General features: G+C 31.5%; 1 protein-coding gene across 2 annotated transcripts in view; it reads right to left on the bottom strand.

Moving 5' to 3' along the window:
• LOC114335458 (alpha-tocopherol transfer protein-like) overlaps positions 1 to 26812 on the bottom strand; it is a 128530-nt gene that overhangs the window by 37900 nt on the left and 63818 nt on the right. For both annotated transcript variants that reach the window (XM_050645594.1, XM_050645595.1), the window contains one exon: positions 13538 to 13763. In XM_050645594.1, coding sequence (XP_050501551.1) covers positions 13538 to 13763 — 226 coding nt within the window. The remainder of the gene's footprint in view (positions 1 to 13537; positions 13764 to 26812) is intronic.

Here is a 26812-nt window from a genome sequence, read left to right as displayed (position 1 = left end):
CAAAAAATACTGATTCTAAGTTGTTATCTCGAATTTATCAAGCACAGGAAAATGTAAGTTAAATTCATGATAAATTCCCCTTTAGAAATTTCGGGCTGATTTAAGAAAATGTAATAAGTTTTTACTTTCACAACTTTCAGCGTCCGTTACTACCAAAAGTGATTCTGATGATTTTTTCATTTTATTTTGTTTATTATCTTGTCAAATTTTTAAATTTTGAAAAACAAGTATGTTCATGTTATAATTTATGTAATAACATGTTTGAACAACAAAATTGTTTTGTTTTTTGTATTGAAATGTGTAAAATTTTAAACAAAACTTTAGTGCAATATAAGTTTATATAACAAAAATTGACGGATATCGTTAAAAAACAGATTATTTTTGAGGGCAACAGTAGGACAACTAACTTTTTTCTGATTATTTTTCACTTTTAAGAATTAATATAAATTGTTATGTGACGCATGTAAAGTTAGGTACTCAAACAAAATTCCATGTAAATCCATTCAAACATACAAAAGTTATTAATTACTGAAGTTTCGTAAAATTTTCAATTGCGTTTTTCTCGAAACTACATTATTTTACATATCCTACTGTTGCTTTGAGGCGACGATATACTGTTCAACATTAAATATAACCAAGTCTAATTTAATAGTCTTAGGAACGCTATTTCCTTCAAAAGTCAATATTACCATCTAGCGAGAAACAAGAACTGTTTCGTTATCAGAATCGATTATTTTCTTTTTTAACATTTTTACTTTGATAACTTTTTTATCCGAAACAATCTTTTCTAAAATATACTTTTCTTCCAAAAACGTATCACATTCTTTGATTATTCCCTTTTTCTGAACAAAAAATGATGGAATATACGCAACAAGTTTATTGCTCTTAAAAAGCTCGTGTTCTACTAGTGAATTTGCGCAAGTATACTCCATCTAATTTACTTACCGTTGCACGTCATCTGCGTCATAGCCCGTGACGGCACATGGTACCAACAAGAAAAATTTAGGCGGTAGGTGTGTTCTTTTTTAGAATCACTTTGCCGAGTACACTGGCATTACAGCCACTAGATATATTGTATTATATACGCGTAGAAATAATATTTAAAGATTTATATTAATGTTAACTTAAATAAATACACAATAGTATGTTTCATTTAATTTGCATAAATGGATTATAAAGCGTTTTTATGAAGCACCCCTGTTCGGAACACACTATAATCGAACGGAGGTGATATTTTGGCTTAAATTGTTAACATTTATTTGATAGTTGCGGTGATGACACTTCATATTTGTTTATATTATTTACTATAATTATTTGTTTCATTATATTTACTGTTTTTATTATGTACTTTAACGTAAGATTATAACTTAATTCTTGTTTTCTATTTCTAAAGTTTTTATTTATTTACATTGAATATTAATTTGTTTTGCTGTATCACTTCCGCAAAAATTGTGTGATGTATTTGATTTAAAATGAATTCAAGAATTTTTTGTAATTGGGCAACAATGTCAACTTAGATCTCTAACGTAGATAATGACGTAAATTAGACCGACTGTATAAGTTTTAAAAATTACTTTAGCCTTATTTCTACCAACAGATTTAATGTCTAGTACATCATGTTTAAAATACTGGGTTTTAAAAAGATAATGACCGACATGGACTGCCGATAAATGGGACAACTGTTTGTCTATCGATTCAACGAAAACATAGTAAGGGCTTGAATCATTTGGTTTATATCTATGATTTAAATTGATATAAGTATTTTCTTCCGTTTCCATTGAGTATGTATTATTCGGGGGTGGTTCAGCACCACCTTCTGGGCACTCATAATAATAAATAATTAGATCCCACCTTTTATTTGTAGACTGGTTTGTTTTTATATTCAAATAAAATACCCACAAATTTGATAATGGCACTAGTCAAGACCGGCACAGATGATCGATATCGACACACACCTGTTCACTGTCCAACGAATACTGTGTTGGCTATCCTTTTTTGATTTAAAAGATTTTAAAGTATTAAGTTATGTTTATTTATTTTCATGTTCTGTGAATGCGCGTGTTTTTCAAACCATAAACACAAATGGTAAATTCAATGTACTTACTGTATCTCTTCTATTACATTTTTTTATGAAAACCTATTCAAGTGACCTATTATTATGTTATTTAAGTTTGATTATTCACAAGCTTTAGGCACTAATACTTTCTAGTTTATTATATTTGCAATACACTTTTATAAAATGTATCTTCCAGTACACATTGGGCAGCATGGTCCTGATTGTGACATTGTGTATTAGGTATCCAAGGGAACATCAAAACATTTTCAAAATAATTTGTCAATGTCACTTACAGCTTTTAAACTAGACATTGCTCCACATTTAGCTAGAAACAAACGGGAAGACCTGTTAGTTAGACCTCCACATTCATTTGATGGAGAGGAAATAAGGTATGATGGACATTTTCTCAATTATGGTGCCAAAGGTAGATACGGAAAGTGCCAAGAAGGACAAAATACCGTACATTGTTTAAAGTGTGACATTAGATTATGTTTCGTACAAAAAAACTGTTTTTATGAATATCATCACATATGATAAAATCATACTCTTTTACAATTATTGTATGTATATGTTACAGTTCAAGTTGATTCTCAGTTAGAGTTGACTCCAACTAGTTGGAGTCAACTCCAACTGAAACGAGCAGTAAAAGTTGATTTTTAAAATTTAAATCAACTTTTACTAGTTGGAGTTGACTCTTCCTGGATCGATTCAGTAAATGTTGATTATACGAGAATCTCAAGTGCATTTTTGATGAGTGTGCGTTTCTTTGTTTTGACCGTTTCAACTACTTATTAGTATAGTCTGTAACGTCGCCCCCGTTAGGTAAATTATTCTGATTTGATTTTTTGCACAAACTTACTCGAAAGAAATACATCCGTATAACAATCCTTATAACAAATACACAGAGTGTCACGCAGTACCGCGGTCGAAAAATTGTTTAATAGTTATTTATGTACAGTGGCGGCTCGTGATTTTTACAATAGGGGAGGCTATACCTAACTCTAAAATATCTAGACAAATTTGCACTAGCAAAAAAATGCGCCAAAAAATGTAATCTAAGGCCCCATTTTTTGACCATTTTTTATTTACATTTCCTAATATCATCATAATTCATAATTTCATAATATCATATCATTTTAAAAATAATTAGTCTAATTGTAAAAGTTTAATACCAAAGTTTGTGTCGTTTATTTGTTTACAATTCTAACTTTGTAAGTAGATATGCATATCAAAATAAATACAGATTTGAAGTTTTGCAGTCCATACAGGTTGAAGGTTCACATCTTTTCAGATTCTCAACTGAATTTTTTTAATTCTAAACGCGGCCTACTGCGAATCCAAAAACATGATAAATTACCGATATTTTGCTTTGCGTTACAAATATCGGAAAAATTTATTTGAAGAAGTTGTTCGAAATATTATTCTAACCCCAAATACCAAATTTTCTTAACAAAATTCGCACTTTTAGTTTTTCCGTTATTTTTAGTCAGGATCCTAAAATTCGTTGTCCCGAGATGCACGCAACGGCAACGGAGCCGAAAAGCTAGTTAGCCTCCGTTGGTAAATCTCCGGGCAGCATGTGATGGCACCGTAGATGCCACTGTTAGGAGACCGGGTCTCCTTAAACGCCTGCTTCGCTGCGCGGAACATTAGCAACGGAGGCTGGCCGGCTTCTCGGCTCCGTCCATGCATTTCGGGATAACCCAGGGTCCTGCCTACAATAATGATAAAAAAAAACTGAGACGCAATCATGCGTTCTAAGGCTAATGCTCCGTGCGTATGAATATTTAGTGATGATATGGAATTTACACGTTGTATAATAGTGAGAGTGCTTATTGTTTTTCGCGATTCAAGATAAACAAAACAGTGTAGCGTGTGTAAAAATTTATGGGGAGGCTAAGCCTCCCTTGCCCCATCTGACGAGCCGCCACTGTTTATGTACCAAGTCAGTAAAGTGGCTCTTTATCGAACGAGTCTGATATTACGAGCAGAGGAAGCGAAGCGAGCAACAGACGCGTTCGATAAAGAGTATTGAGGTGATGCGTACAAAATTGTATCGTCAATCATAAAAAACATTAACATTTACTTACAACTTTAAGTAATTTTTTTAATTTTAGACGAAATAAAAAATTCGTATGACAGTAATGACAGATGACTTTTGCATGATGGCCGGTTTTGATGTTTAATCGATAGTTATCAATATTGTATACCTACCCAATTACTAATTCTGTAAAGTTTTGATTTATTTTGTATGAATATAATTGCGAAACACTACAGAATTTTACTTTTTGACATAAATTTTATTAATAATAAGATAAATGTACAATATTTTTAATTTTAATTTCACTCAAATAAATAATCGATTGCTGCCATTGACCACTTACATTCAATCTCGGTTAATCTGATTAATAATAGCGGCAGGTAAAGTAACATTCTTCTTTCAATACAACAAAGTGTTATTTTACTGCCGAAAATGAGGGCAAATGAGTACAATAATGAATGATTTTAGTGACGTTTGGCGATAAACAATGATTTTAAACAAATTCGCAAAAATAATTTTTTCACTTCGCACAATTTTTTTTAGATCCTTTTAGTTTTTTCTCTAAAATTGACTGTTGTCGAGTTATTAGCGACTTATTGAAAAACGCCAAAATAACCATTTTCAAGGTTTAATAACTCGGTTAAAGATAATTATTGTGAAAGTCGAGAGAGCGGCCGTGGAGTAACGGCATAATCGCTGGCCTCATACGCCAGTGCACGTGGGTTCGAGCCCTGCCAAAGACAAACCATTTTCATTTCCAATAATGACACGAGCCGTCTCACCGTGCCTCGGAGAGCACGTTAAGCCGTCGGTCCCCCTGGGCTAGTGTACATCGACACTAGTTACTTGAAACAGGGTTAAAGATGTAATTGGCGCCGGAACTGTCCGAAAGGCAAAAATGCCATACGATATTATATATTATGAAAGTCAGAAACTAAAAAAAATCAAAGATTAAAGCTACCTCTATAAGATCCTGAAAAAATTTTTGTCATTATTTCATTAATAAGATATTATTTTTAATTATCAACAATGAGCGCTAAGCGTGTATTGAGACGGCCGTCAATGTGAGTGCGAGTGCGATTCACGATTGAACGGCCGGAATGGTGCATCTCTTTAGCACTCACCATTGACGGCCGCCTAATACGCACTTAGCGCTCATTGTTAATAATTAAAGATAACAGCTTAGTAATAAAATAGTGACACAAATTTCTGCTGGATCTTGTAGAGGGGGCTATAAACTTTGATTTGGTCACTTTCTGACTTTCATATTAATGGATTTTAACCGAGTTATTAAGCCTTGAAAATGGCTATTTTCGCATTTTTCAAATTTTAAATCGCGTATAACTCGACAACAATCAATTTTAGAGAAAAATCACAAAATACCTTTTTTTGCTCAGAATAACCCAAATGATCTAAAAAAAATTATTCAAAATGAAAAAATTATTTTTGTGAATTTGTCTAAAAAAAATTGTTTAAACAATTTATCGATCAAGGTACTGCCTGGCACCCAGTAAATTTGTTATAAGGACCTCTTTTTGCGTAAGTTTGTGCAAAAAATTCGAATCGGAGTAATTTACCTAACGGGGGCGACGATAGAGCCTAGACTAATTTGAACTTATTCAGTAACATTTAATTTCTAGAATCGGCTGTTTGTGTGAATCAGAATCAACTTTTACTAAATGGCATTGGGAAGAGTATACTTTTCCTAGTTGGAGTCTACTTTTACTAGTAAATGTTGAATATAAATCTTCATTTTATATTTATAATCAACTTTTACTGAAACCAGCCGTTAGAGTTGACTCGAACTAGTAAAAGTCAACTCCAACTGGATAATCAACTTGAACGGTAACATATTGTTATATGTATTTAATTTATATTTATTATTTATATTGCATTCTTAAAATACCTTTTTTAATTACACAAATATTATACAGTAAAGTTATGTTATTTGTAACTCATTTTCCCATCATGTAATAGTGCTTTGTCGTGCCCAATATATCTCTTAGGATGCCGCTTCCAAGACCTATCTGCCCAATGTGTCTCACAAGATGCACATTTTTTAACCTCTTTTTTTGAGTGGTGGGTAGCGGAAATAATTTTAAATATGGTATTTGCTTAATTGGACCCTAAAACAATAAAATTCTAAAAATAAATTATCATGGGTTGACGAATTCTTTGCTTGGGCGAAAGAAGATTAATAAAAAATCTGGTCCTTAATATACTTATTTTAAGAAATACGCTTTATTGTCACTGAAAATTATACAATTTTATGGACAAAGCTTAACATAGAGTCACAAAAAAACATGTATAACAATAACAAATACAATTTTCTGAAATTAGATAAATCGTCAATAAAAAAAAAATATAAACAAGTTAAAAAAGTGAAGCAAAAAACAAAACCAATATATTGCAAAATTACTATAAATTGCAAAATTGAACATACAACATAATATGTATAATAAAACACAAACAAAGGAACTAATAAGTTAAAGCTGCTGTATGTAACACCCAAATATAGATAAATAATATACTTTATTTACTTGTACATTACTGTAATTTCTTAGTCATTAAGAAACTATTCTACTGAATCATATGGTCTTTTAGATAAATGAGCTTTTGTCATTTTACGGAACTTGTGGAAAGATGTTGCAGATTTAAGTTGTAAAGGGAGATGGCTGTATAGTTTTTTTGCGGAATATATTATAGATTTCTTTACTAACTCAGAAGACGGGATCGGTAAATAGACATCAAAAGTTGAATTTCTGGTGGAGTAGTCATGATGAGGCCTTGCTGAAAAGACATTCAGATGTTTACGAATTAAGCAAACAGTTTCTAAAATATACAAAGATGGAAGGGTTAACATTTCGTGATCTTTAAAGTAACTTCTGCAATGGGTTGTTCTTCTGAGGCCAAACAGATGTCTTATTGCTCTTTTTTGCAGTGGCGGCTGGTCAGAGGAGGCAAGGGAGCCTTAGCCTCCCCATAAATTTTTACACATGCTACACTGTTTTGTTTACTTTACTATTTTGCTTCGCGTTAGAGATATCGGAAAAAGTTATTTGAACAAGTTATTCCAAATAATATTCTAACCCCACATACCATATTTCATCACAAAATTCGCACTTTTAATTTTTTCATTATTTGTAGTCAGGATCCTAAAATCGCAGAGGAGGCTGCTGGCCGGAAAATCTCACTTGCTAATGCTCCGCGCAGCCCAGCAGCGTTTAAGCATGGTAGTTTAAGGAGACCCGGTCATTATCGACTAACGCACACGCTGCCCGGAGATTGGGCAAGGGCGGCTAATCGGACAGCAGCCTCTTCTGCGATTTTAGGATCCTGACTACAAAAATAATGAAAAAACTAAAAGTGCGAATTGTGTGATGAAATTTGGTATGTGGGATTAGAATAATATTTGGAACAACTTGTTCAAATAACTTCTTCCGATATCTGTAATGCAAAGCAAAATATCGGTAATTTACTGTGTTTTTGGATTCGAAGTAGGCCACTTTTAGAATTAAAAAAATTCAGTTGAGTATCTTAAAAAATGTGAACCTTCAACCTGTATGGACTGCAAAACTTCAAATCTGTATTTATTTTAATATGCATATCTACTTACAGAGATAGATTTGTTAACAAATAAACGACACAAACTTTGGTAATACACTTTTACAATTAGACTAACTATTTTTAAAATGATATGATATTATGAAATTGTGAATTATGATAATTATGATATTATAAAATGTAAATAGAAAATGGCCAAAAAATGGGGCCCTAAATTAGATATTTTAGCGGATTTTTTTGCTAGTGCAAAGGACATCGCACACATCTTATGGAAAATATAATGTCACTCAAATTCAATAAAATTTATACGAATATATTCGTTTTAAATTAACGGTCAAATCTTATCATTGCGCCAACTCTGTATTTTCAATAATTAGAGCAGAAATTGATATAAATAAATCTGAAATCAAATGGGTACGTACATAAGTTAGAGAGAGAAAAAATATTTTAAAATACCCAGATTATCGGTACTCCATAAATCAGCGGATTAGTTTCACTAATCCGCTTAGGCCCAGCGGGGTTTAAGCTGTTTTGAATAGCACTCAGAGCAATAATGATTGTAACTAACACTTTATGGACTCCAAAAATGTGATTTCGATAAACTTTAATTGCAATTTACGCCGTAATTAATCATAATTAAGAGTTGGCGCAGTGATAAGAATTGACCGTCATTTTAAAACAAATCTAATCGTATAAATTTTATTGAATTTGAGTGACATTATATTTTCCATAAGATGTGTGCGATGTCCTTTGTCTAGATATTTTACAGTTAGGTATAGCCTCCCCTATTGTAAAAATCACGAGCCGCCACTGCTTTTTTGTAATTTGAAAATAACATCAAATTGGGCAGCTGTACTAGACCCCTAAAAAGGAAGACCATATCGAAGATGAGACTCGAACAAAGGAAAATATGTTATTTTAGAAGATGCTAAATTGAGTTCCTTCGAAAGAGATTTTATGGCATAGCAGGCTGAGGCGAGTTTCTTACTTAACAAATCGATATGAAGGGACCATTTGAGGTGGGCCTAGGACATTTCGCCGTCGCCGTTTCGCCGTCGCCATTTCGCCGTCGCCGTTTCGCCGTCGAGCCATTTCGCCGTCGCCGTTTCGCCGTCGAGCCATTTCGCTGTTAGCATTCGTACTTATAATTTCGGGATGATCATTACTTGTATATAAGTTTTGAATGGTTTTCGAACGATTATTATAGTTACTATCACTTTTGCATAATGAAGTTTTTTATTTTTGATACAGTAAAAACAATTGAAATTGAAATCCCTTTTCTCAATATTGTTTATTTCCGGGAATCTGATAATAGTCATATTTATCTATTTAATGATCTAATTATACTCTTGCCGATGAAACTTCAATGCCGATGGAGATATTTTAGAATATCTTAGAGGACTTGCCCATAATTATGAAATATAACTTTTTAAATATTTTTAATACTGTAAATATTTTATTTTTCAGACGAAAACAATGTATAGTTGAATACGAAAATATAACTTGGTTTTACTAGCAACATTAGCATTTTATTTACACTGACATTTAGTATAAAAAAAGGTAGTATGTTATCACGTTCTTGCGACAATTAGTATAAAAAAAGTTAGTATGTTATCACGATCTTGTAACCTTAACCAATGCCGGGATGGCGACGGCGAAACGGCCGACGGCCAACGGCGAACTGGCTCGACGGCGAAACGGCCGACGGCGAAGTGGCTCGACGGCGAAACGGCGACGGCGAAATGGCGACGGCGAAACGGAGACGTCGAAACGGCGACGGCGAAACGTCCCAGTCCGTTTGAGGTTGCTGTCTAAAAGAATACCAAGAAATTTTACACAATCAACGGTAGAGATCTGGTTGTTATTCACAAGCGGGGATTGAAGAGCACCTTTATATGATAATGATACCGTTTTATCCACGTTAAAGACCAGGTTTTTATCATAAGAAGATCAGAAGTTATAGTTGCATGAAGAGTTGCAATAGTTGAGTTGCTCCAAGTGATACTGGTATCATCAGCAAAAGGAAAAATTTTTCCATCGATTTTTAAATTAGTGATGTCATTTATAAAGAGAAGGAAAAGTAGAGGACCCAATACTGAACCTTGTGGTACTTTACATACAATGCTTTTGAGATTAGAGTCAGTATCATTTGCTCTAACCTGTTGTTTCCTATTATCTAAGTAAGATTTGAACCAATTCAAAGAAATACCTCGAATTCCATAGAAATTTAGTTTTTTAATCAAAATGTCATGATTTACACAATCAAAAGCTTTGGCATAGTCACAGAAAACAGTGGCAGTATAAAGATTATTGTTTAGTGCTTGGTAAACCTAGTGAAGTACAGAAAACATAGCATCAGTAGTACATTTATTAGTTAAAAAGCCGAACTGATTTTGTGATAAAATATTGTTATCAAAGAGAAAGGACATAAGTCGGGTTTTTATGAGCCTCAATAATTTTGGAGAGTACCGGTAGTAGGGCAATAGGTCTATAGTTGCAGGCATTAGATTTTTGCCACCTTTATGAAGAGGAATAATAATGGCTGTCTTTAGGCACTCTGGAAATTTACCATTTTCAAAGGAATCATTAATTAGTGAGATGAGGAGTTCTAACACATTATCTGTGAGATTTGAGAAGATTTTTATGGATAGTCCATCCGTACTACAAGATGATTTGCTCTTGATACTATACTTACCTAAATTAGGGAGATAATAAATGGGATCGTGTTGAGACTGAATAGTTAATGTTATATTTTTACTCACGTTAATGAAGTATTCGTTTAGATTTTCAGGGTTTGGAAGGGCAAATGTTTGAGCTGCGTGGGTTTTATTTCGAAGATAGTTTATTATAGACCAAGTTTCTTTTGCAACACTTTTGGAGCTTCCCAGACGATTTTGATAGTAGGCTTTTTTAGCTGATTTGATGAGTTTTAGGTAGGTGAATCTGTAGTTGGTGATATATATTGAGTGACAGAGACGTTGGTAGTAAATTTCTTGATATACAGTAGTAAACGCATATTTTTGGCTGATATGCGGATACCTTTGGTAGCCCAGGGTTTGCGATATTTTGGCTTAATCGTAAAAAAAGGAAATGCTTTATTGAATATACAGACAAGATTCTCTAAAAAATCACTGAAATTATAGTCCACGTCCGTAGAAGGAAAATGCCAGTCAGAAGTTAAACATAAATTTTGGAATTTATGAAAATTCCGAGCGGAAAAAATCCTACCTAAACGTCGGGTTTTCAAGGAGGGTTTGCTGAAAATGTTAAATTTCGTATATACTGCTTCATGATCCGATAGTTCCGCATTAATAACTGTAGAGCAGACATCAAGGGGTGAGAAATCGGAGACAATATAATCGATTATGGTAGATGTAGTTTTTGTAATCCTTGTAGGAGAATTAACGTGCATTGAGAGACCATATGATTCAAATATGTTGACCAAGAACATTTGGATAGCTCAAGCAGCAGCATAATTTGTGTTGAAGTCCCCGCATAGAATTTTTCTGCTTTTGTGAGGCAAGTCATCTAACAAATTTAGCAGGTTCTGAAAAAATTGTTCTACGGAAGAGTCAGGTGATCTATAGTATAGATGCAAATAATGTAAAGATTAAGACTTTTAATAAAAACTAAGGAAAACTCAAAGAAGGCTTCATTCAACAGAAAGTCATATTTTGTTATCAGAGAAAAATCATTGTTTTCAGAACGAATTAGGGTGCCTCCATGAGCTGAGTTTGGACGATCATACCTAGCAATTGTGGTATATTTCTCTACGAAAAAAAATTTGACATGTTTATGCACTTTTGGATGCATTTTATGCACTTTAAAGTGTAATTATGGATTTCCATCCATTTTTGTATATAGCCCGATCAAAGAACAATCTGACCTCAAAAAAAAATAAAGGACGGATGAAAATTTGGGAATAGGTAGTCGAAATTGTCTATTATTATAAAAGAAAAGTTTACAATTCTACACCCCCTCCATTTTACAAAAATGGAGGGGAACACCCCCTCTCGAAGATGAAAAATATACATTCAAAATAAGACCAGAATTGGATAAAATTACTTATTCTAAACAACTGTTCTTCTATAGAGTTTTTTCTCTAAGTCAATACTTTTCGAGTTATTTGCAAGTTAAGAAAAAAAAACATGTTTTTGGACGGTTTGTCAGAGATAACTCAGAAAGTAAGTATTTTAGCAAAAAATATATTCTTATCAAAAATATAGCCTATAAAAAATTGAAAAAACTGTGTATGCATGAGGTCTGTAGACCCAGCAGAAGTAGAGTGGTAGCTAATGAAAATTAGGTACTTCTTCGTCAAATTCCAAACCTAACAGTTCAATGTGAAATAACCCAAAAACGGAGCACTTTTCGTGGAAAATTGATTTCCACATTTTTTTTAAAGTGTTTAAAAAAAGGTTTATTTTTGTTTTTTAAAAAAACTTATAACATTAAAAGTAAGTGAGTTACGCTCAAAATATTGTTGGTCCCTTTTATTTTGTTGGTAAAAAGATCGCGAAAATCACCCCCTAATTAGCATCACAAATAAATTTAATTATTACCACTTTACAATTTACTTTGCTTATGTATTATTCATATGATCTGTAAGTTTCATCGGTTCAAAGTGCTTATTTTTGAAAAAGCTGTAGTTAAAATGGCTTGAACGAGTAACTAATCACGAGTTTAGACAAATTTTGAACAGCCATAGCATAACCAATTTTTTTCTAACAAGAAAACAAAAAATCAAAAATATTCAGAAAAGCCAAACGTACATTTTATTACTCTTTGAGATTTTTTGTATTACCTACTAATAATTTTTAAGTTAATTCCATAAAAAATTCCATTTTTTTTTCAAAATTGAAAAAATGTTTTATTTTAAACTCATTTTTTTTTTCAAAAATGAGCACTTTGAACCAATGAAAATTGAAACTTGAAGTAAAGTAACTTGAAAAGCGGTAACGATTAATTTTATTTGGGAAGCTAATGAAGTGGTGATTTTCGCGATTTTTTTACCAAAAAATAAAAGGGACCAACAACGTTTTGAGCGTAACTCACTTTTGATGTTAGAAGCTTTTTAAAAAACAAAAATAAACTTTTTTTTTTGTTAGAAAGAATTACTTGAACATTACATTACATTGAAATATTAGATTTAGAATTTGACGAAAAAGAACCTACTTTTCATTAGCTACAACTCTGCTTCTACTGGGTCTGCAGACTCCAAGCATACACCATTTTTTTTCAATTTTTTATATATTTTTACTACGAATATTTTTGCTCTAGAATACTTACTTTTTGCGTTCTCTGCGAAAAACCGCCAAAATCATGTTATTTTGGTTAAAAATGAACATATTCATTCGTAAATAACTCGAAAAGTATTGACTAAGTGAAAAAACTCTATAGAACAAAAGTTGCTTAGAATTAGTCATTTTATCCAATTCTGGACTTACTTTAAACGTACTTATATTTTTTCACCCCCGAGAAAATATTTTTCACCCCGTATTTCCCAATTTTTGTAAAATGGAGGGGATGTAAAATTGTAAACTTTTTCTTGTATAATAATAAACAATTTCAACTACCTATTACCAATTTTTCATCCTTCCTTTATTTTTTTGGAGGTTTTCGTAAAATTTTGTGTTCCCTGATAGGGCTAATAGTAGACTGTTTTCCTGACGTCATCCTGAACACAATTCAAAAAGTTGCAAATCTCTAGGTGCTGTATTTAAAAATCGATTTATTTTGGGCTAAATTCCCTGGTCTACCAACTTGCTTTCAAAACTTATATTCAGTAGTGACTGAAAGTACACATTTAATGATATTATTACAAAATATTATGTCAGTTTATTAATTTATTTATTAAAAATATAAGTCTTACTTACATAGTCTTTATTGCTAATTGTATATCAGGCCTATCCATATGTCTGTCGTCGTATATCTCAGGACCGTGCCATTTGAGATAGTAGTAATTTACAATTGTTTTTTTGGTGAGTTCTACGTCGTGTGCACATGATAGTAAAAATATGATTATCATTTCGTCCTGTATCCTCAGAGGGACATATTTGTCTGTTAAATTTGATACGAAAGTTCGTATTTCATCAACGTGTTCTAAAAGAAAAACTGTTTTATTACAAATAAAAAAATATATTATTCATCAAACCAATACTCGTATACATTACATACATACATACACCACACACAGATGAAAAATCCATTAGATTCAAAGAGAATATTAAGTATGTCAACACTTCTGCACCATACACAAGTAGAGATCAAACATAGCACTTAACCATTCTTTGTCTTAATAGACCAGGGTAATAAGCTAGAAATAGACCATGTTCGGGACACTCAAAAGATCCAGGTAGCTGACTACTTTTTTAGTTATTGTATAACTATAGGATGAAAACCTGCCTGTTTCCTGCCTAGAGTTCGCGTCCGTTTTTTAATTATTAACAATTTAGTGCAAAAATCGCGATTTTTTTGATTTTTTGCACCCCTTTCAAAAACTAAATAGTTGACATACAATTTTAAAATTTAATTTTTTAGTACATTAAAAAACCTTCAAAATGCCGATTTTTGAAAGTTGAAAAGTTAATTTGTTGCTACGCAAACTGCAAAAAAAGCGAAAATCGTTTTTTGTTAATAACTTTTACTAAAACTACCTTAGAACTTTAATGTTTCACCCAAAAAAGTTGGGTATTGGGGTACTTAACAAACCCTCAAAATTTTAGACCGATCCATTAATTAGTTTAAGAGTTATTCTAATTGTTTATCCCAGAGACCTTTATTTTGCAATAACATAAGACAGAAAATAATGAAGATAGGGCAATTCTGAGTATGCCAAATGAAAATAGAAAGCTGATACTATCAAAATGTACTAAAAAACGTTAAAAAGATTATCTAATATAGTCAAAAATCCTAATGCCAAATTTGTGAAATTTTGTAGTTTAAAAACATTTAGAATAACTTTAAAAATATTGTCTGTAAAAAAGTCATTTTACATATTACAAAAGCTGGTATTTTACACAAATTTAAAAAAATGTAGTTTAATTGGTGACCAGTCGTGGTAAGTGAAGGGGGAGCTGGGAGCCGACAAATGCACGAGTTAAAAAACTAAAAAGCAACTTTAAACTACTATCATTTTCTATATCTCAGGATTTGCTGAATATATTTTGATCGTTCTTTTTTTAATTCGTATGCAATTTTTCTGTACACTAAAAATATGTAATTTGTCTAAACATTTATTAATTAATAAACAGTCTAATTTGTTTAAAAATTTTTTGAAAAAATCATTTTTTCTACTATCTTACTATCCCTATTAATCATAGAAAAAGTTAAGATATACTTTAATAAATAAAGTATCTTCAATAAATAATTATCTAATAAAAATCATTTATTTATTAAAGTGTACTTTAACTTTTTCTGTGATTATTAATGATACTATGATGAAAAAAATAAATTTTTGTAAAAAAAATATTTTTTCAAGAATTGTTTAAACAAATTAGACTGTTTATTAATTAATAAATTTATAAACAAATTGCATATTTGTAATGTACGTAAAAATTACATGCCAATTAAAAAAAGAAAGATCAAAATCCATTGAGTTGATCCGGAGATACAAAAAATTATATTCGTTTGAAATTGCTTTTTCGTTATTTTAACTCGCTGGATTTGTAGGTTCCCCCTAGTAATCGTTTCCACTACATTTTTGAAAAATCGTAGAGGGTGCTGTGAAGGTATAATGTTTGTGCAAATTTTTTAAGAAAAAATACAAATCCCCTTCTTTAAAATGGCATTAATGAGATTCCTTAATTATTATAAACAAATTAGCTGTGAATTAAAAAAACATCTGGCTAACTTTGTCCCAAATGAGCACAGGCTAATTTTTTTTTGAAAATTCGTGTTAAAATTCTATCTTTCCGAATATATAAAAAGATTGTTTCTACGGACAACATTTTTAAAGTTATTCTAAATGTTTATAAACTACAAAATTTTAAAAATTTGGCATGAGGATTTTTGGCTATTTTAATCATTTTTTTATCTTTTTTTAATACATTTTGATACTATCACTCTTCTACTTTCATTTGACATACTCAGAATTGCTGTATCTTCATTATTTTCTGTCTTATCTTATTGCAAAGTAAAGCTCTCTGGGATAAACAAATAGAATAACTCTTAAAATAATTAATGGATCAGTCTCAAATTTCGAGGGTTTGTTAAGTACCCCAATATCCAACTTTGGGTGAAACACTAAAGTTTTAAGGTAGTTTTAGTAAAAGTTATTAACAAATAACGATTTTCACTTATCTTGCAGTTTGCGTAGCAACAAATTAACTTTTTAACTTTCAAAAATCGGCATTTTGAAGGTTTTTCAATGTTATAAAAAACTGAATTTTGTAATTTTATGCCAACTATTTAGTTTTTGAATGGAGTGCAAAAAATCTAAAAAATCGCGATTTTTGCACTAAATTATTAATAATTAAAAAACGGACGCGAACTCTAGGCAGGAAACAGGTAGGTTTTCTTCCTATATGTCTACAATAACTAAAAAAGTAGTCAGCTACCTGGATCTTTGAGTGTCCCGAGAAAATCCTTATTGCCCTGAATTATAATTCTAAACTGAGATGATTATGATTATTGAATGACTTCAATTTCATAAAAGTGGTTTTAATCATTGCCATTCTGTGTTTTATTTCTATGTCTGGATCTAGTTGGTCGGTTATAACAGTTCCCAAATATGTCATTTTGTGAAATTTTTCAGCTTGGACACCATTTAATTGCAGCTCTGCATCTGGATGTGGGTGACGATTAAAGACTAAAAATTTGGTTTTGTTTAAGTTTATTTTAATGCCCATTTCCTCTCCTAGTTCGTGAATATGATCAAGCAGCATTATTATTAGGAGACCTTCAACAGTTTCTGGCAGAAATATTGTACCGTCCGCGTATCTAATTAGATTAAAGTAGTTCCCCGTTGATGTTTATTCCATTTGAGCCTCTTAAGAGCCTTTTTAAATAACTGGCTCCAGTAAACATTGAACAATGTTGGGGATAAATTGAAACCTTGTCTGACTTCTCGTTGTATGGAGATTTCGTCGGTGTAGTTATTTCCAATTTTCACGATAGCAGTTTGATGATAACAGTTAAAGTAAACAAATTCCTTGAAGTCATTTTTGATAAAATCTAGTTCAAAGTTATGTCAAATTTTGGCGCCTTGAATATATTAACATATAACTTTTTCTAAAAAACGATAAGACTATATAACGACCTTTTCAAATTAAACTTATCTTAAATAGGTTTTTAGATATAGTTCTTTTCATGAGCAATTTTATAAATTTAGAAATGATAGAAAAAAAGGTTAGTCCGTGATAAATACACATTTATGACATTTAGGGCCGGTTGTTCGAACGCTAATAAAAAATGATCATTATCAAATATTTAATTATTGTCACAACTGTCAATGTCAACTTTGATTGGGTTGCTGAAAACATAATTATTGATAACAATTATGAAATTAGTTAATCAATTATGTTAATAATTATGTTAATTGATTAACTAATCTCATAATTATATTCAATTATGTTTTCAGCAACCCAACCAAAGTAATTTTGACAGTAATTAAATATTTGATAGTGATCATTGTTGATTAGCGTTCGAACAACCGGCCCTTATTCTAAGATGACATTTTAGTTAAATCTGACAGTTGTCACATTTTATTTGCAATTTGGTATAAAAACAAATCAATTTTGTTTATTGCATTTATAAAATGCTATTTCCTTTGATTTGTATAGTCTTATAAATTGTACAGATTAAATTTTTTTTATATAGAATAATATAATATTATTTAATATTATATTATTAGCGACATCTATTGACAACTAGATCAAATGTTATAAATGTCACCGACGAAATGTAATCAGCGACGTGCGTTTTTTTCTGTGACATACAATTTAATGCGTTAGAGAGAAATCGAAAAACTGTGACGCACTGAAAAATGCTCATGAAAAGAACCATAGGTAAGGAAATGTGCTGGGTGGGCGGTCGGCCATATTGGTCGCCATTTTAAATTTGAAAATGTCAAATTCCGTATTTCCATTCGAGCTAACTTTGAACCAAGTTTCATTCGTTTAGGTCAAAATTTGCAAAAATGGGTCATAAATAACTATTTCGGTCCCCCTTTGAGAGATTTATTTTTATTTATTTATTTATTTATTTTAAGGATATACCATTTTTACAAAAATACGACGTCAACCTTTACAAAGCATATGTTCAATAGGCTGCGTTAAAAAAAAACAAACCAAAAATTAAAATTAAACAACATTCAATAAAAGTAGTAGCTTAAGTTATTAAATAATGCTCAAAACTGATTTCTTAAATGTTGCTATAGATATTCCAAGTAACTCTAAACTATTGGCTCATTGGCAGTGCGTAAAATTCTTGTAACGGGTTCATTTTGACCATAATTTGTAGTGTGGAATGGAATGTTGAAAATCTCAGTGTTACGAGTTCTTCTAGTATTAACATTAAAACTTATTAAACTTAGTAACTCTGGATCTTAAACATATCCATTGATAATCTTAAAAAGGAAACATAAATCCGCTTGACACCTTCTATGATGTGGTGGTGAGATATTTAGTATTGACAGTATATCACCATATGCGTATTGCTGTCTAATAAAACCAATCTTGTAAGCACATACCCTCAAGAATTTATTCTGAACTCTCTCGATACTGTAGATGTCACTGTTATATGAAGGAGACCAAATGAGAGAACCATACTCCAAAACTGATCGGACTAAACTAAAGTATAACATTTATAAAGTTTGTACTGAAAACTGATTACAGTTTCTTAGAATAAATCCCAACATTTTTAAAGCTTTAGCTGAAGTTTCGTTAATGTGATATTTAAAAGTTAATTTAGAATCAAAATTTATACCCAAATCCTTAATATTATGACGTGCCTCTAATGGAACATTATTTATAAAATAATCATAATTTACAAACTCTCTTGATCTTCCAAAAGTAATTTTAAAACATTTTTTTATATTTAAGTATAGCATGTTTACCTCACACCAACTAGCTAAGCTTTTAATATCATTCTGTAACAAAGAGACGTCAACTAGGTTATTTACTATTCGAAATATTTTAAGGTCATCAGCAAACATTAGAAATTTACTACTTTTAATCACTGAGGATATATCATTAACAAATATATTAAATAAGAGAGGCCCAATATGAGACCCCTGAGGAACTCCTGAGGTTACAGATATTTGTTGAGATAAACAATTTCCATATTTAACATACTGACATCTACCAGATATATAACTACCTATCCACTCAATTATTTTACCTCCAAATCCATAGCCTTTTAATTTAGCAATAAGCAGATCATGGTTAACTATATCGAAGGCTTTAGAGAAGTCTGTGTAGATAGCGTCAACCTGACTCTTCTGTTCAAATGAATTAGCAATGAAATTAGTATACAATATTAAGTTCGTGCATGTAGACTTACCTTTAGAAAAGCCATGTTGTCTAACATCAATTATATCTTTAGAATTCCATGTCAAAAAGTTATTTACAAGGCACTCAAAAAGTTTGGGTAATACAGATTGGTTACAAACCGCTCGATAATTTTCAACATCATTTTTATTACCAGACTTAAAAATTGGTGTTAAATAACTAGTTTTCCAAAAATCAGGAAAGATGCCAGTACGCAATGAGGAATTAAATAAGTAGCAGATAGGTTTTACGAGAGTAAAAATGCAATGCTTGAGAACATAAGCTGGCAAACAATCTGGTCCAAGCGATAATTTCCAAGGCATCTTTAAAACACTATCAATTATGTCTGAGAGCTCAATACTATAATTATTCACATTTACACTCTGCTGATAGTTAAAAATTGGGATCTGATTAACTTTAGAGTTAGAATATGTAGTTGAGAAAAACTTAATAAATAAATTAACTACGTCTTGAGCATTATCACCTGTACTATTACCGTAGAACATATTAGATGGCAGATTATAACTTTTACGTTTATTATTGATATACTTCCAAAAATGTCGAGGATTAGATAGAATCCCATTCTCAATATTATCCAAATAGTTACTATAACATTGAGAGGAGACTTGTTTACATTCATTTCTTAACTGAGAAAATCTTAAATAATCATCCCTTCTACCAAATAATTTGTACTGCTTATGTATTTTCTTTTTGAAATATATCAACTTCCTTAATTTACCATTAAACCAAATCGGAAACGAACTTGTTTTAAATTTTTTTATCGGAACAAATAAGTCAAAACCTGTATACATAAAATCATAAAATACTGCTAAGCTGTAATTCACATCATCTGATAAAAGTAAGTCCCAATTAATACTTGCGAAGTAATCATTTAATCCGACATAATTTGCATTTTTAAAATCATAATAAAATTAACAAGTATATTACGTCAGATGCCCTTCGTTGCTACTAAAAATACATTTAGTGACATTAATGACAATTAATGTTTTAAAAGTTATAAAAGTGATGACTTTCAACCGTAAAATATTTTATAGCAACTGTGTGTTTAACAGTACTAATTTGTACTTACATAAATAAATTACAATAAAATTTTGGTTTTGAACAGTTTTATTCATGAAATAATCGCAACAAATTGCACTCGATCTCTAAAATTGATATAGAATTTTAGAGCTCTTGTGCAATTACTACTGATAATGCTTTTCAAAACCAGTTAATTCTACAACTATAGGCGAATGATGGATATTATTATCAAATAGCGAATCAAGTGGAATAACTATATCAACATTGTTTAAATTTGTAAATACTAAATCTAGAAAGACATTACGACTGTTAGGTAAAGTGTTTATTTGAAACATGTTAAAATAACCAAAATAATTTGCCAAATACACAGCAGGAGAGTCATTAGGACATTCAACATTTAATCCAAAGTTGTCATTACTCCAGGAAGCATTTGGTAAATTATAATCACCACACAGTACCAAGTTTCCACACTTCTCCATAACATATTCAACTGAACTGCAATGTAACATGTATAATTTAGGTCGGATGCAAGAGGGATAAAAACTCCACCCATAACTATGCACTTATTATTAATTTTCAGTGATACAAAAATTTGTTCTACTTCACAATCAGGGATTATCACTTTCTGCGCACTTATGTCATTTTTAACAGCAATAAACACACCTCCACCCCTAGTTTTTCTTGTAGAAGCAGGATTGCGATAATTTCGAAACACATTATAACCAATAAGTCCTAATTCTGCATCGCTATAATCACAAGTTAACCAAGTTTCCACAAATGATTATATGATAATTACATTGAGATATGGCAATTTCCAGAGACTTTAGTTTAGTTCTTAATCCACCAACATTTTGATAATAAATTAATAAAGGAGGTGGTGAGCTTATATGTTTCGTTGTGTCTAGTTTTTTTGTGTGGAATTATCATTTTTGCAAATTTTGAAAGCTTAGTTTCTCGACAAAATTCTTTTAAACGTAGGTATACCGAATTTCATCGAAATCTGTCCAGTAGTTTTTGCTGGGTGGTGGCGACATACGTTCATACATACATACGTACGTACATTGTACATACTTCTGACATGTTCTTTTTTTTAGACTCAGAGCGCACGACATTATAACTTTATCTATTATACTACGTGTGTAGTACAATAAAGTAAAAAAGGGTGATTGAAAATAAACATAAAGAAGATCGAATATCTGTGTATCGGTGAGACACAACAGGTCCTTACCTTAGGGAATGGGGAACTTATTAAATATCATGACGCATAAAAGTACCTGGGTATGACCATCATACAAGAAGGAAACATAGACCAGACCATAAAAAAAAAAGAAACAACCAGGGAAGAAAAGCAATTACTCTTTTTAATAGCATCCTGTGGGACCAGTCAATATCAAACAATAACAAACATAGGATATACAATACAATAATTGTTTAGAGTAGTTATAATCACTTACAGCACTTACAGATAGATTTCTGTAGGCGCTCAGCAGGAAATCCAGATTAGAGAGAGTAAACAACAACAGAATAAGGGAAATAATGAAGATGAAACACACAATAGTAGATGATATTAGTACCAAACAACTTAGATGGTATGGGCATGTTCAAAGAATGTCCGAAGAACGACGCCCGAAGCAAATCCTAACGTGGACTCCTCATGGTCAAAGAAAAAGAGGAAGACCTTAGGAGAGAAGGCGTAAAGCGAGAAATGAGAGAAAGAGAATTATGTAGATGAAAACCTTTGGACGAACCGAAATGAATAGCGACTAGGTATGAGAAGACGTAGGAGAACGATAACAAGGTTGAAATATTGGGGTAGCAGCAATCTCAAAGAAAACTCTTTATAATAGTTACAAGCTTTCGATAATGTTTATTATATATTATATTACATATACAACACGTATATGTTACAGTTCAAGTTGATTATCCAGTTGGAGTTGACTCCAACTAGTTGGAGTCAACTCTAACTGCTGGTTTTAGTAAAAGTTGATTATAAATATAAAATGAAGATTTATATTCAACATTTACTAGTAAAAGTAGACTCCAACTAGGAAAAGTATACTCTTCCCAATGCCATTTAGTAAAAGTTGATTCTGATTCACACAAACAGCCGATTCTAGAAATTAAATGTTACTGAATATGTTCAAATTAGTCTAGGCTGTATCGTCGCCCCCGTTAGGTAAATTACTCCGATTCGAATTTTTTGCACAAACTTACTCAAAAAGAGGTCCTTATAACAAATCTACTGGGTGCCAGGCAGTACCTTGATCGATAAATTGTTTTTAAACCTTTTTTTTAGACAAATTCACAAAAATAATTTTTTCACTTCGAACAATTTTTTTTAGATCATTTGGGTTATTCTAAGCAAAAATAGTTATTTTCCTAACACGTGCAGAAAGTCATACTTTTCCGCACGCGACTGCAGTTTGCCGAACGACGCGAAGCGGGAGTTTCTTTCTGCAAGCGTTAGGAACAATATTTTTTCTACGAGTCTTTAAAAAATTAACACGCGTGCGGAAAAGTAAAACTTTCTAAACTAAAACGCGTTCGCGAAAGTAGACATTTTTGCACGCTCGTAGAAAAAAAGGTATTTTGTGATTTTTCTCTAAAATTGATTGTTGTCGAGTTATAATCGATTTAAAATTTGAAAAATGCGAAAATAGCCATTTTCAAGGCTTAATAACTCGGTTAAAATCCATTATTATGAAAGTCAGAAAGTGACCAAATCAAAGTTTATAGCCCCCTCTACAAGATCCAGCAGAAAGTTTTGTCACTATTTTATTGCTAAGCTTTATCTTTAATTATTAACAATGAGCGCTAAGTGCGTATTAGGCGGCCGTCATTGGTGAGTGCTAAAGATATGCACCATTCCAGCCGTCCAATGGTGAATCTCACTCGCACTCACATTGACGGCCGCCTCAATACACGGTTAGCGCTCATTGTTGATAATTAAAAATAATATCTTATTAATGAAATATTGACAAAAATTTCTTCAGGATCTTATAGAGGTAGCTTTAATCTTTGATTTTTTTAGTTTCTGACTTTTATAATATATAATATCATATGGCATTTTTGCCTTTCGGACAGTTCCGGCGCCAATTACATCTTTAACCCTGTTTCAAGTAACTAGTGTCGATGTACACTAGCCCAGGGGGACCGGCGGCTTAACGTGCTCTCCGAGGCACGGTGAGACGGCTCGTGTCATTATTGGAAATGAAAATGGTTTGTCTTTAGCAGGGCTCGAACCCACGTGCACTGGCGTATGAGGCCAGCGATTATGCCGTTACTCCACGGCCGCTCGCTCGACTTTCACAATAATTATCTTTAACCGAGTTATTAAACCTTGAAAATGGTTATTTTGGCGTTTTTCAAATTTTAAGTCGCTAATAACTCGACAACGGTCAATTTTAGAGAAAAAAAGGCCCAAAGGATCTAAAAAAAATTTGTACGAAGTGAAAAAATTTATTTTTGCGAATTTGTTTAAAATCATTGTTTATCGCCAAACGTCACTAAAATCATTCATTATTGTACTTATTTGCCCCCATTTTCGGCAGTAAAGTAACACTTTGTTGTATTGAAAAAAGAATGTTACTTTACCTGCCGCGATAATTAATCAAATTAACCGAGATTGAATGTAAGTGGTCAATGGCAGCAATCGATTTATTTATTTGAGTGAAATTAAAATTTATTTACTTTAATTATTAAAAATATTGTACAAAATTTATTTTATTATTAATAAAATGTATATCAAAAAGTAAAATTCTGTAGTGTTTCGCAATTATATTCATACAAAATAAATCAAAACTGTACAGATTTAGTAATTAGATAGGTATACAATATTGATAACTATCGATTAAACATCAAAACCGGCCATCATGCAAAAGTCATCTGTCATTACTGTCATTCAAATTTTTTATTTCGTCTAAAATTAAAAAAAATTCCTCAAAGTTGTAAGTAAGTGTTAATGTTTTTTATGATTGTTTCTCTGCTCGTAATATCAGACTCGTTCGATAAAGAGTCACTTTACTGACTGACTTTACTGAAATTGGTTAAACAATTTTTCGACCGCGGTACCGCGTGACACCCTGTGTATTTGTTATAAGGATTGTTATACGGATGTGTTTCTTTAAGTAAGTTTGTGCAAAAAATCGAATCAGAATAATTTACCAACGGGGGCGACGTTACAGACTATACTAATAAGTAGTTGAAACGGTCAAAACAAAGAAACGCACACTCATCAAAAATGCACTTGAGATTCTCGTATAATCAACATTTACTGAATCGATCCAGGAAGAGTCAACTCCAACTAGTAAAAGTTGATTTAAATTTTTAAAATCATCTTTTACTGCTCGTTTCAGTTGGAACTCCAACTAGTTGGAGTCAACTCTAACTGAGAATCAACTTGAACTGTAACATATATATAACATAAAGAATAAAAAGTCTCTTTACTTGAATACAATAATAGTATGAAAACAAGTTTTTTTATGGCCTTGGCATAGCCAATTAGCCAGTCTAGTTTGGTATTAACGCAATTTCACAAGTTAAATTACAATACAATATATTACACATTTTCATATATCATATAATATACAGACACATACACATTTATACATTTTTATTTATTTATTATATAATATATATATTTTTTGTTTATTATTATTATTTTTTTTTATATTTATTTTTCTTTTTTTTTATTTTTTTTTATATCTATAAATATGTTTATACTAAAACTAAAGCAGGAAAATTTTAGGGAAACATGGAAGAAAACTGGGTAACATAACTTCTCGTCCAGGGGCCCGTCAGGACATTTTTATAGTAGACGTATCAGAATTAGGCCACGGTTAGGGGGGTAAGAAAACATTAGGTAAAAAACAAAGGTTGTCGGGATAATACTAAAGCCTAATATTTGATGACAGGTTATAATTTAAATTTACATCTCTTGGTGTGTTCATATAAAGATTTTAAAATTTCTATATTTTTATGAAATAATATTAAATTTAGATTTATTGGAAATAAACATTTATTTTTACATAGATCTTCATATAACTGAGATGTACTATTCTCTTTATGGTTACATTCTAAGATGATGTGATCTAGACTGCCAAGCTCTCCACATATGCAATTTGGCGATTCTATTAAACCCATTCTATGTAGGTAGGAAGGTGTAAGAGCATGGTTGACTCTTATTCTATTTAAGGTCTATTTAAGTGCCTATTGGACTGATTACAGAACCATCTCTTAACGGGTAATATAGGTCTACATTTTTTATAGTTTAAACCGGTTGTAGACAAACTGTAGTGATGTTGCCATTGAGTTACAACATTCTTTTTGATTACACTGATTATATCTGTATACGGAATATAGTTGTTATATATTTCTTCTCCATTTATTGCTGCTTCCTTAGCTAAACTATCAGCCTTTTCATTGCCCAGTACACCAAAATGTCCTTTCATCCAGCAAATAATAATATTATTTCCAGAAATTCTAGCTTCATGATAAAGTTTTATTACTTCAACCTCAATATGATTAAGGTTTTTTGCGTTTTCTTTGTTCGATAATATCTTAATTATACTTTGATTGTCTGTGAATATAACACTATAATTTATATTATTTTGAGATATATATTTCAAAGTTATTTGAATACCCATTAACTCCGCGGTATATATAGAAGCTTCGACAGGAAGTTTGAGTTTTTTATAATTATTAGTGTTTAGTTCCCAGAAGGCACAACCTGTATCAGAGTTGGTCTTAGATCCGTCAGTGAAGAAGTATTGGCAATTAGGCCACCTATTTTGAATAACTTGATTGAATAATTGTCGTGGTAAATTTGGATCCATATATAGTGTTTCTACTCCTATCGAGAATAATACATCTGGTTTATATTTATATACGGGAGCAAGTCGATTAATATATAGTTCCGATTGATATTTAGATAATTTTCTATAACTATTGGTGTGCAAAAGATCCTTCTTTTTTCTCCAATGTCTGTGGGTCAGTTCTAATATCGATAACTGATTTACTTCTTGGAGATATCTAATGTCCTTGGATATGGCTTTGGTAATTATTTTATCACTTATCCATTGTCTTCGGAATTGCAATGGAGGTTCAACTGCTTCACATTCCATGATGTTTATTGGAGTAGAATTTAGGTATCCTAAGCAAAGTCTTAAACATTTATTCTTCTTAGCTTCTATTTTGTTGAGGTGTGTATTAGATGCAGAACCATACAAGTGACATCTGTAGTCTAGAATAGGACGAACCATTGATCGGTAAAATAATAATGCAATATTGGGTTCAGCACCCCAACTTGTTTTACAAAAGGCTCTTAGAATATTTATTGCATTTTCTGATTTTTTAATAGCGTATTGGATGTGATCTTTCCACAACAGTTTTCTGTTCAAAATTGTTCCCAGGTATGTTACACAATTCTTTATTGGAAACTCAAGCTGTCCCGATATAAAACTGCCTTGCGGGACCTGATGTTTCTTAGAGAAAAAACAAATTTCTGATTTTGAGCCAGATATTGTAAGTCCTAAAGATTCATAAAGATCTTGTAGAGAATTAAGTGCCAGTCTTAGATTAGAGCTGCAAGTGTCCAATGACTTGTGTGAGGTATAAATCACA

Source organism: Diabrotica virgifera, chromosome 3, assembly GCF_917563875.1.
Source record: "Diabrotica virgifera virgifera chromosome 3, PGI_DIABVI_V3a".
Taxonomy (NCBI): domain Eukaryota; kingdom Metazoa; phylum Arthropoda; class Insecta; order Coleoptera; family Chrysomelidae; genus Diabrotica; species Diabrotica virgifera.
Note: the sequence above shows the minus strand (reverse complement) of the source record. Positions and strands in the feature narration are given on the sequence as shown.